The 12,397-nt window shown below is 36.8% G+C and overlaps 1 protein-coding gene across 1 annotated transcript; it reads right to left on the bottom strand.

Annotated features, from left to right (window-relative positions):
* Nucleotides 1-501: 501 nt before the first annotated feature.
* Nucleotides 502-10,838, bottom strand: LOC136280249 (G-protein coupled receptor GRL101-like). The gene is made up of 19 exons (XM_066165207.1): nt 10,731-10,838; nt 9,907-9,944; nt 9,213-9,284; nt 8,667-8,738; nt 8,236-8,307; nt 7,545-7,616; nt 6,957-7,028; nt 6,713-6,784; nt 5,722-5,793; nt 4,477-5,476; nt 4,129-4,213; nt 3,790-3,858; nt 3,565-3,633; nt 3,406-3,465; nt 3,044-3,112; nt 2,880-2,939; nt 2,346-2,408; nt 1,150-1,210; nt 502-598 (listed from the first exon to the last, which is right to left on the bottom strand). The coding sequence occupies exons 1-19, from the start codon at nt 10,836-10,838 to the stop codon at nt 502-504; spliced, it is 2,283 nt and encodes a 760-aa protein (XP_066021304.1).
* Between the last annotated feature and the right edge of the window lie 1,559 nt (nt 10,839-12,397).

The raw sequence follows: 12,397 nt of genomic DNA, 5'->3' as shown, positions 1-12,397 counted from the left end.
AAGACTCCTCATAGCAGGTGTCTTAAAGGATCCCAATCAACCGCATGGGTGTTTTTGTTTAGGTGAGGGAAAGTTGAAACTTCTTGTGACTGTAGACACGATCCATAAGATGATGTCACTGATATTTGAAGTGGCCACGGAGACCATATCAGTCATGGATATGAAACACTAACTCATAAACCATTAAAACATCAATTAAACTGTCTAAATCTGAAAACTTATAACTCATCGTTAGAAAAAAAATCGTTTTGTTAGGGATTTTTTTAAAGACAGCCAAAGATCGAGTGAAATTTGGTTTAACTAAGTAACGTACACAGATTGGTTCAATATAACTAAGTCCTCGTTTACCTCTAAATAGACGCAAAATTAACAAAACTGTTTTTTTCTATCGTGTATCTCATACGCTTAATAAAAAAAAAAGACGAGATTATCGATTTCTAATTGCCATTTCTTCTCGTTAGATTGTTTAGAATTCATAATAATTTCCTCGAATTTAACTGCCTACAGTTTTGTGTCCTCTTCAAAAGTGTGTTCTTCATCGACAGCTTCGGTAGCCGAAGGTGACTTTCGACGCATTGATCTTGATTTTTCCCTTTTTCTGTTAAAAAAAGAAACAAACAAAGAAAACAAAAGTAAAACAAGGAAAAGAAAAGGAACGCTCAATCGCTATAATCTTGCAAAAGAATTATTTATGTAAAAAGCCCCGTTCTGTCATTTAATCAGTCGGTCAATCAGTCAATAAAATAAACTATCAATCAATCTTTTGGTTGGCTGCTAGGTTGGGCACACAGTTGTTCTGGCGATTGTTCAGCATTTATTCAGTCAGTCGGTCAAGTAGTCAGTTTGTTGGTTTATCAGTTGCTCAGTCATTTTTGTCAGTAATTCAGTCAGTCAGTCCGTCAGCTGGTTAATCAGTGAGTAAGGAAGTTAGTGAGTCAGTTATTCAGTCAGGTAAGTCCGCTAGCGACAGTCACTCTTTCAACCGTTTAGCCTGTAGGTTAAGGAGCTAGCTAGTTTGCAAATAAATCAGTAATTCAAATAATTCAGCAGTTAGTTTGTCAGTGACAACGTCCGTCAACTTTGTTAAACGGACAGTTTATATCTCTGGAGGAATTTGAACCTGTGTATATCCCCCTTCTCACCACTTACTTCTTTGCGGTGGAATGCCTGAATTTACCGTCCCCTTTTTTCAAACTCTTGTTCCGTTCTCCTAACATTAAAAAAACAAAGTAAAAATTACATATTTGATAAGGTACTTAATGCGCTGTGGCAACTGCTTAACTTGATGAAACTGGTTAACGACACTCTAAATGTAAGAAAGCCACAAATAAATAGATAACTGTAGGGTAATCCGCGAGGTAATGCTGGAGAAATAAACCGAATTGGCTGCTTTCGTTTTGTTTTGTTGGTTTGTTTGTTGTTGCTGTTTTATTTTACCGAGGTATTCCAAATAAATTCCCAACAAAATTTGTTTATTTGATGAAACGGCAAATAAAGGAAAAAATGAATAAAAATAAGAACGAAAAAATTACAATTTTTTGCAAAATGTTGGCGAAACAAAGAGGATAGAATAATAAAGTGGAAGTAATTATTACATGAAAAACTGTTTTTTGCCAAAGAAATTTGCATCGGGCATATTTAATGGCCTTTTCTTTTCTATCGAGACTCATCAGAATTCGCAACAGAACATTGCACTTCTTGCGAAACAAACCCAAAGCCAAATTAAAAACGGATAAAAGACCCGAAATACCCTGCTTTCGTGGTCGTGACATTGCAATTACCAGTTATTAAACACTTGTAATATTACACATAATAGATTCATGTCAAACTTTGGGATTTCTTTAGTGTTTGGTCTTTTTTATCTTTTTTTTGGCAATTTCTTGAAAGAATTGCATAAGAATGTTAAAGCTCCCAAATGAGAATTACGTGAATCTATACTCAACTTGATGTTTTCATACTTATTGCCGTTCATTTTGGCCGCCACCTGTTATGCAAAATCTTAATTTACAGCGCCCAAATTTCGCTCATTTGCATTAAAAAATTTCATCTCTTAGTCCTGTTTGAGGATAACTGATATTCTTTGATTTGACCACCAGTTATAGTGGTAAGAAAGCCAACTGTGAAATTAAAAATTTACTTCATTTAGAGCTTGGCAATACCTAAGGGAGGTAATGAAACGCTGAACTGATCGATACGCAAGAGAGCTTAATAGACCTTAGAAGGTTTGTCCATCTCTACCACAGTAACACTGAATGAGTTGTCAAACAAACAAAGAATAGCGACCAATTTTCTAAAAAAAAAAAGGTTGGCTATACATTTTTAATGAAGAAGGTAAGACAAGTTACCTTGATTTAGATCAGTATTCTCAATAGGTGCCAGTTCGATTTTTTCAGCTTCATCAAGTACTCCTTGAAACAAAAAGGTAAACACTGTCATTCTTTCTATTTTAAACTAATAAACAATATTGTACCTTATTTTCCATCATCTCATTATTAGTGATTGTTTCAGAATCAAGTCAGACTATTTTGTTTTTCTTTATTTCAAATAATGACAATAACTGGAGACAAAATAGCAAAGAAATTTTTCAAAACTTTTAAAACTAACAAATTTTGTTAGAACACGAGATTTGTAGAATTTAGAACTAACGTAATAAACGATGAGGGTTGGATAACTATAATGATGTAAATGAACTGTGTTGATTTGTATTTACGAAAATAACCATCTGACCCAGATCCCTCCAGAAGTAGAAAAAAAAAACTACCATTAATACAACATATTGTAGAGTCTTGGCAATATAAGCTAACAGAACAGCAACGAAAACTTCAGTACGGAGCTTTTATCGACATAAAGATGACATTAGAGAAGAAACTTCAGCCTACCCTGTTGTGGATGAACCACATCAACATGAGCCAGTTCGATAACTACACCCTCGACTTCCCCTTGAAAAAAATAGTTAATAAAAATATAGTCAGAGATTGCACTGTGTTGTCATTCACAGTTTTCATGTCCGTACTGTGTGCACTAGAAGGAAAAAATGGCTTACCTCCCAAGCCGCCATGCCGTTCAATGTCTTCCATGCCCTGTGGGTTCCGTTGTTCTCCATCTTCTTGGCCTTTTTAAAGAAAGCAAAGAAAAAAAAATTGTGAACGAGCCAAGAAACAAATAAGTGATAGAACGAAGGATTTTTTGTGACGAACGCAGAACGAGATCTACACTTTCAAACTACTAGAACGTAATAGACAAGAAAGGTTGAGTAATTAAAATGATAATGATAAAATTTATTTGTGTGTATAAAAATATCCTAAAGTCATAGATCCTTCCACGGTTATAGAGGAACACAGGTACAATATAAACTTACAGAATAGCATTAAAAATTTGACATTAAATTGGAAACTCTAGCCTTACCCTGTTGTGGATGATGCACACCAATACTCGCCAGTTCGATTTCTTCACCCTCAATTTGTCCTTGAAAAGAGAAAGTAGATAAAAAATGTACACAGACTAACCCTGTGCCCTCGTTTGAACTTTGTATGATATGTTAACTGACATCTGAAAGGTTTTTACCTCCCTCGCCCGCATGTTCTCCATTTTCTTCCATTCCGTGCTGGTTAACTTGCTCTCCCTCTCCTAGACCTTTAATTTTAAAATTAAAAAAAAAAGAAAAAGAAAAAGACAAGGAACATACAAAGAAGAGAGAAGACATAAAAAAATATTTTAGTCACAGATTGCCCTTTATTTCCCTCGTTTATAGTTTTCACGATATTTCTAGAAATACGGGTTAGGATTTACCTCCCTCACCGCCATGTTGTCCATTGTCTTCTACTCCCGGTTGGTTCGGTTGTTCCCCATCTCCTTGGCCTTTTAAAGAAAACAACGAAGAAAAGTCAATGATCGAGTCAAGAAATATTTATTTCGTACAACAAATGAACTGACCAATAAAAGAACGATGGACCGAACGAGCGAGTAAATGATTAAATGAATGCCTCTATGCATGCATGAGTGAATTGATTTATGACTGAGTGACTGAATGAATAAATCAATAGATCAATAAACTTTGTTTGCAGCAATCTGTTGGTTTACATCGTTTTTCGGTTTATTTCTTATCAGGAGCTGATAATTATATCGCACCTTCCTGATCCCGACCACAGCAGGTGAAAACGGTCTTCAAGTAGTTCCAGACTTTTTCCATTTTGTTCTTCAGAATGCCTCTGACCTGAATACAAAATAATCGAGATTTCGCTCACTGCCTTGAGCTGAGCTCCGATGACAAAATAGAAACTAACGAATTCCTGCTGTCCAATGCTTTTGAAACATTGTCAGTGTCCATTGCAAGTGAACAAAGCAGTCTTGAGCAATATTATACACTGCCTATAGTCGGCTGAAAACCATTACCCTTCCTGTAACTAGCAATTATAAGTCTACTTACGGATTTTATTATCTTTATTACTTATAATGGATTTAAAGCGCATAACTTACCTGTTCTGTTGACAAGGTGTACAGGATAGGATTCAAGGCCGAGTTGATCGGAAGGGCAAATACAGCGATCCAGACAGCGAGGTCTCCTTGTGCTTTGTACGACTTCTCGATGATGGTCCTCATACCAATCACTATCACCGGCATCCAGCACACACAATCACTCAGAATGATGAAGAACACCCGCCTTGCAAGAGCCGTTTCCCTCCTAAAGTTTGCTCTTCTGGCCTGGATCTCTCTTTCAGTACCCTGACGGGCCAGTCGCCGGCTAGACAAGTAAGACTTGACTAGTATCATGAGATAAGCACCCATGATGAACAAGAAAAAAGCAAAATTCAAAGCGAGAAAGATAGCAACAGAATACTCCCAACCTGCCGGCTTATCAGAAGTAAGCTGCAAGGGCAGACATACCACACTTCTACCATAGTAACTATGGTACCTGAATGGGTCTTCAAAATACTGAATACCAAACATAGGCAAAAAGGCCATAAGGAAGCCAATTGCCCATATGATGATGCACAGGATATGTGTTGCCTTTGGTTTCAGAGAAGCACCTTGGTAAGGAAACACAATATTTTTAAGCCGATCAGCAGATATCAGTGTCATCATCATAACCGAAACCTCACTTGACAGAAGGGAGATCGCTCCAATTATTTGACAAGACAAACCAGACCTCCACTGGAAGTCGTGCAAGTAATACTCTCCTCTCCACAACAGATCTTTAGTGCCAAGAGATATCAGGTAAATACCCATCAAACCATCGGACACTGCTAAGTGGAGCAACATGATGGACTGAACCACGTTCTTTTCTTTAAAGATCACTCGCCAAGTGACAACAAACACTGCACCAACCAGAGAAAATACTCCTATCACCCAGATACTCTTCCTTGGGGCAGAATTCTTAAACATGCTCTCACAGTTGGCAAAGTCGTCGTTGTACGTGAAAGCACAGTCAGCGTCCTCCTTGTGCATATGACAACACATCAGATTTGTGTCGAGACTCCTACAATTGTAAAATATCATCCACAGAAGTTATTTCATAAAAACTTCACAGAACTTGCTTTTAAGAATATATCAGTAACTGATGGCTGGAGTTATCCATTGACTTATACAAAATATTTTTTTTAAGAATTCAAGTCTTCAATTCTTTTTGCAAAAACTTGAATTTCCCCAAAATGTTGTCTACTCAAAATGTATAGCTTTGCTCAAAAACTAATAATTTGCGAATGAATTTTATCAAAATCTTACACTCGTTGTATATCCTTCAACATATCGAAAAAACCATATGGAATCTCCCTCATCTTGTTATACTGCATATACCTGGAAATTAAATTAGGAGATTAAAATGTAGTGATCAAAAGCCGCAAAACTCCACAACAAAAATTAATCTTTAAAATAGGCTCTCTTAATCCCACAGTGTCAACGAAGTCTTTCATTTAACTAATTTATTCGTGTTTATTTCGTGACCAGGTTCCCTCTAATCGGAAAGCGTCTTTTCCTGTTTCTAAACCACTTACAATTTACAATTCCAGTATTCTTGGACGAAGGGCTAATGCTCAGGCGTCTGCTTTTGAGGCTATTCATGGTGGCCAATTTGCATCACCAACTCACTTGATAATAGTTAAATATTGGATGAGATTGGTTATGATATTATCATAATGCTGAGGTCTGAGTTATCTGCCGAAGCCGGAGGCTGAGGCATTTAAAGCAGACACAAGGTTTTACAGTCCATGATATCATGGGAAAAGCGAAATCATTATCTGTTTTAATGTACATTTTTAAAACACTCTGCGAAAGAAGACATTTCTCTCTGACTTTGCAAAAGTTTCAGGACGTTACACTGACAAGGGGCTTGGAAACTATTCAGACTTTGAACTCCACATGATAACCCAATACCTGATGGAAATATCGGTTATCATGTCAACTTTACACGCTTTTGTATGTTGACTGTATGTTCCCAACCAATCAGAGTTTCGATGTAGAATGACACCAAATATCTTGAAATGCCCTGCGCCGACGAAGCACCAAAGTTTCTTTACAAACCTACTCCCACTCAGCAAATAATCAATCTGCTGGCAGGACAGCATTTCCGGTGAGTTGCAGAAAACGTAAGATGCCTTTACAATAAAAACATCGATTTGGAGTGTTTTGATCATGTTTCAATTGTGAAATATAACACCTTAAGGTAACAAGGTCCGTTTCACAACTTGGTCATCACTTGATTAATTATAACACTCACAGAATTTTTAACTGTTTAATTTCTTTGAAGTTGTCGATGGAGACATGAGTCATTTCGTTTTCAACAATTTCTCTAACAAAAAGAAAGTGCAATTAAATCATATAGAGTAACAGGGAAGGTTAAATATTTCGACATTGATGTGAAAATAATCACTTAAAGGTGAAATTAAATGCATTCAAATTTCATGATCATAAGATGTTATTTCAAAACATTACTGACCAGAAGAATTTCATATTCTACTTACATAATCAAAAGCTCCTTTAAGCCTTTAAAAATTCCCTGTGGGAAGTATCTGAGTTTGTTTCCCGATAGATAGCTAGTGAAGAAAGGAAACAAATGCAACGAATGTTGGACATAATGGATAAAAGAACGGGACATCATTGATTGTTTTCATAAGAATCAAAGGGATCATGAGAATACTCACTAACATTTTGCAACATAATTACGATAAATTTTTGGAGAAAGATAATTGATAGTCTGGGAATCAGGAGATTTCTTTTATAGAGTATCGTCAGTGCACGAACTGCAAATTTACAAGAAAAGCCACTTGCGTGATGTCCAAACCGGCCCATCCTATAAAAGAATAGTTATCATCAAGAAAAAGGTCCTACGTAGACCCTCATCATGACTTAAAATCAGAAATTCCAGGAAATGAAAGGATGCCTTAAAAACATGAAAAGTTGCATCGGAGTAGGTATTATTTCGCTTGCAGTAATGAACAAATTCAGCAGTCAAGCCAAAATATGTTACCAGAAAGATAGTATATTTTCACTTTTGATAGATGCCAGGATTCAAAACTTGTGGAATACATAAATGTTAATGAACTACTCACAGGTCAAACAGCTTTACCAGTCCACGAAACTGTTGAGGATGCAGCTCCTTTATCTCATTCTTTTCAATTTTTCTGTTGAATTGCAAATCAGGGATATGTTCTTGGCCAGTTTTCTTTTAATTTAAACGTTGAATGTTATATCAGTGGTCGGTAGTTAGAGTACCTTTTGAGTGAGGGTCCAAAATCAAGAGCCGGAGTAATCACAGTAACCAATCAAAGCAAAGGGAGGCTAAGGAGCCAGTCTACATTAAAAGTACAAACAATTCAAGCACAGAGCCTCACGCGCCGGAAAATGCGAGTTATTGACGTTTGGTATTAGTTTGGTTTCCGATTGGTTGATAGGGTGGCACAGGTTTTGAGACTTATCAGAGATGGAAATAAAGTAAACGAGAGCAATCTTCGATTTCTTTCGGCAACTTATTTAATCAACTGAATTAATCTGTCTTTCACGTTAATAGCTCCAAAATTATCGAATTCAAAAGCAATTCTTAGAAAGTCCCTCTAGACAACTACGTCTTCGCACTTTACATTGGGTATCTTTTGAAATGTGCTGTAAATATTTTCGTTTTCTTTTCTTTTTTACCCCCAAAACTCATCATTCCATCAATCGATCAATCGACTATTAATTAACAAGAGAGGATAATCCTCCTTGACAATTATTCACTCATTCAAACCATCCATCACTACTCACATTGTCTTTAGCTTGGTTAGGTTAGCAAATACCGTTGGCGGTAAATCTTTTAGTTGGTTGTTGGATAAAAGCCTGCAACATTAAAACAGTTAAACAAACACTACCTTTAACTGCAAAGCAGAACTGGTTTCCCGTAGATAATGATGGCAACCGATAAGAACCAAATAACAATATGCTTACATATCTATGTAATATAAATACACGTGTTTTGCATTCATTCGGTGAGACACGTTTTAAAGAACAGGTTTAATTAAATCAAGTCAAAAGATATATGGAGTGATAATATTAAATGAAAACTTAATTTTAAGCTCAACACTTCCATTTTTGTGTGTGTGTGTTGAAAGTTCTCCAACTCGACAAATTTTAGAGAGAAAATTGCTTTTCTCGCCATGCTTTTAATTTTCTTTCATTTGTTTTTCTTGTTGACTTACAGCATTTCGAGATTTCCCAGACTGCTGAAGATTTCTTGAGGGAGATCCTCAACTTCGTTGTTGGACAGATCCCTGAAAGTTTCAAGGTAAAATGCATTAACCTTTCAGGAAAAAATAACACCATCCGAAATGTAAATCCCATAAAAGTGAAACATTATGGGAAAACACTCTGAACTCTTTCGCGACGTTTCACAGGCACTTGTAGCATGCTATGTTGCTGTTCTATTATAATAAGCTACTGTGGGTAGTTTTCATGCTCTTTACTCAAGTAACACCAACTGATGGGAGAGAAATTGTGTAGAGCAGTGCAACCCCAAGACTACCGAGGAACGCCTACTGGTCAGAACGCGAGACCAGTGAATTTCGATGCTATAAGCTTTCGGTAAACCTGCCTTTTATGACATACAATCGTCTTAGGATTGCCATGTTGCAATTGATTGTGACATGGTCACTTGGCCTCTTTTATCATCTCTGATGTAAGGAACAGAAAATTGATAAAGAGCCAACACTTTTATAAACACATTGTATCGTATTGACTAAACTCACAGGTCGTTCAGGTCAGTCAAATCTTTGAAAACTTGTTTGTGCGGCGTTTCAATTCTGTTGTCTTGCAGCCATCTGAATAAAAGTTGGAATGATGCGACAATCCTTTTTATTTAGTTAAATTTGTAATTACATCGTATAATTTGGGTGTGTTTCCAATACTTATATTAGTATTACTTAATACTGATCAACATCTTGACCTTTTTTTAAGTTGATTTTTGATAGCTTTCGATAATTTTGAAGCTGGCAACCTCGTTTTCCTATGGTGTTTCGTTTGTGCAACACTGCTGTTATTAATTGATTTAGTGTTTGGAACAACCACCTTGCGCATTAACTCGCTCATTCATCCAATAACAATGCATATAAATGCAAATGAGCCTTTCTGACCTTCTCCACAAGTTCACTATCAATAGAAGTTTTGATCAAAAGTGGAGCCAAGATGGCTTATTTGCATAATTCAAATGAGTCAGAATCACGCCCACCATTATGAAAGAAGCCTTCACCGTAGCGTATGGCCAGCTTTAGCGATACGTTTTCATGCTTTCCCTCCTTACTCAAAAACACATAATTCTCCACCTTCATTGCAGAGGTTCCGCTTGTTTTAAAAAAATAATTTTAGCTACTATTTTTTTTTTGTATTGAAAGTTTCCTTTCCTAAACTCACAGGCGCGTCATGCTGTTAAACCGTCAAACAAACCCTTCTGTATCTTTTCCAGGTTGTTGTTGTTGAGTTGTCTGTATGAGCAGAAGAGTTAAAAAAAGTGCTACAATTACTCTAATTTGAATCAGTTGAAATAAAATTATTTGAACTGATTGCCTGTCTAAAGCTTATAATTTAGGAATTAACAAGTACTCAGTGAACTCGAAAGCAGTTCTAGTTCAGTTCATTCGAATTCAATACCACCCTTGTTTAAATTTTACTGCATAATACATTTGGCTTGGCCTTTGGAGCACCTGATGGCTTCTTGTCTCTCCTAAGATTTAGTCATTCATCTTTTCAATCAGTCACTGACTCTTCCCTACATTTGAAGAACGAGATTTGAAGTTATCCGCGCTTGAAAAACGAGGTATCTTTCAAGTCATTCGTGTTTGATATGGGCTGTTCCGCTCCATGGCCTTAAAAAAGAGGCATATTTCGCCATATACCACGCCTGCTGCAGTTGCCTACGTAAAGCGCCGTAAGTCGCTGTTAGTTATTCGCACTTGTTATGAGCTGTTTCGCTTTATAGCATAAAAAACGAGGCATTTCCTACGTACACTGCATTTGACTGTTTTTAAGCAAAAAAGCGAGGTTATTTTCCGTTGTCCGCGCTTAAAATGAGCTCTTTAGCTGCATAGCTTAAAGAACGGGCCATATTTTACGGATACTGCAATTGTAAGGGTAAAGCGCTGTTTTGCTTTAAGATTGAAAAACAAGGTATGTAATCAAGTCATTCGCGCTTGAAACGAGCTGTTTCGCGTCATGGCTTTAAGAACGAGGCATATTTCGTTTATACTGCACTTGTCTGAGGTTAGGTTTACCACAAGACCAGTGATTCCGACGAACATGGATGGACTCTTTTGGGTTCCCATGGACCCCGTCGGATTCCATTCGACAAATGTGTATCGGCGGATACCATCGGACAACATTTCTACCCTCTTTGATTTTCATCTGAAAACTTTGGACGGGTAAAAAGTAAAACTGAGAACGCAGATCATAGCTCCATAGGGCAATTTTATCAACATGGGCTTTTCTTTCCTTGGCGTTTTCACAAGAAACGGTTGTGAATATATGGAAGTCATATATTTGAACTGCGGTTAATGACATGAATGAAAGCGATCTTAGCAGTAATGAACACTACTTAAGTAGTAGTGAAAAGAAGGCCTGAAAAAATTCAGGCCTGTACGGAATTTGAACCCATGACTTCTGCGATACCGGTGCAGTGCTCTACCACCTGAGCTAACAAGTCAACTAGGAGCCGGTCAATGTGTTGGTCCCAAATAAACCTTTGAAGTGGTGGATAAACGGTTGTGAATATATGGAAGTCATATATTTGAACCAGCTCCCAGTTGGCTTGTTAGCTCAGTTGGTAGAGCACTACACCGGTATCGCAGAGGTCATGGGTTCAAATTCCGTACAGGCCTGAATTTGAAGATCGCTTTCATTCACGTTTTCACAATGTTCACGCAACGCTGTAGTTGATTTCTACAAATTTTGAAATCAAATTCTACTCAAGATGCTGGCTTACATTTTTTGGTCGTTTTCAAAATCTCGAAATCTGAATTCTGACCTTTGGAAATCAACAGGCTCTAATGAGAAAGATCTCAGGGCGTTGATTTCTACAAATTTTGAAATAAAATCCTACTCAAGATGCTGGCTTACATTTTTTGGTCGTTTTCAAAATCTCGAAATCTGAATTCTGACCTTTGGAAATCAGCAGGCTCTAATGAGAAAGATTTCAGGGCGTATCTTAAGCCAAATTTTTCCCATACTTTTTATGAGCATTCTGAACAACACATAATTTCACGTCGTTCATTTCACCTTTTTTTGTTGTTGTTGTTTTTTACTTTTGTTTTGTTTTGTTTTTTTTAATTTGGTTGGATAAACTAAAATTGGGAAGGAGTCTTAACAATATTTAAAAATTATTGTGTATACCAAACCGAAAAAAAATGTAGCAAATAGCTAAACTCAAACAATTTTCAATACACCTAAAGTGATGAAAAAACAAAATAAAAAATAAAAGCAAAAATTGTTTCTAGATTCTTCTACTCCTCCCAAGTTGGAGCGAGGTAACCCCTAGAGTCAAGGAACGAGCCTTTTTCTCCTTTTTTTCCGGACTGTTCTGTAATTGCTAAAATTTCAGCTCACCTGCGTTTGTCATGGCGCTATTTGATTTACCTCTTTGCAAAGAGCATGAGTTTTCTCCAAGAAAAGATGAATCTTCCAAAATTTACCTCACTCATAACGTGTGGCTTTGTAGCTCAGTTTGCAGCATCGCCCAATTAGTATCTCGAATCCCGTCCGAGCCTGAATTTTTTTTTTAGTCAACTTTTCTGCAATTGGTAAAATTGCAGCTTACCTGCGAGGATCATGTCTTTATTTGATTTTAATCCGCAAGTTAAAAGAAACTCATTTCATCACAAAGACATATCGAAAAGTCGCGCAGTAAAATGAGCCTTCGTTTCGACAATAAAATGTTTCTAAATGT

Source organism: Pocillopora verrucosa, chromosome 1, assembly GCF_036669915.1.
Source record: "Pocillopora verrucosa isolate sample1 chromosome 1, ASM3666991v2, whole genome shotgun sequence".
Lineage (NCBI taxonomy): Eukaryota > Metazoa > Cnidaria > Anthozoa > Scleractinia > Pocilloporidae > Pocillopora > Pocillopora verrucosa.
This window is presented reverse-complemented; position numbering and strand designations above follow the sequence as displayed.

Excerpts from the sequence above, each read along its gene's own strand:
- LOC136280249 (XM_066165207.1), bottom strand. The coding sequence starts at position 10,838 with ATGTTGTCCGATGGTATCCGCCGATACACATTTGTCGAATGGAATCCG. Across the intron at positions 9,285-9,906 it reads CCTGGAAAAGATACAGAAGG|ATGGCTGCAAGACAACAGAA; the intron begins GTTTGTTTGACG and ends ACTTTTATTCAG. Across the intron at positions 5,477-5,721 it reads TTGAAGGATATACAACGAGT|GAGTCTCGACACAAATCTGA; the intron begins GTAAGATTTTGA and ends TTACAATTGTAG.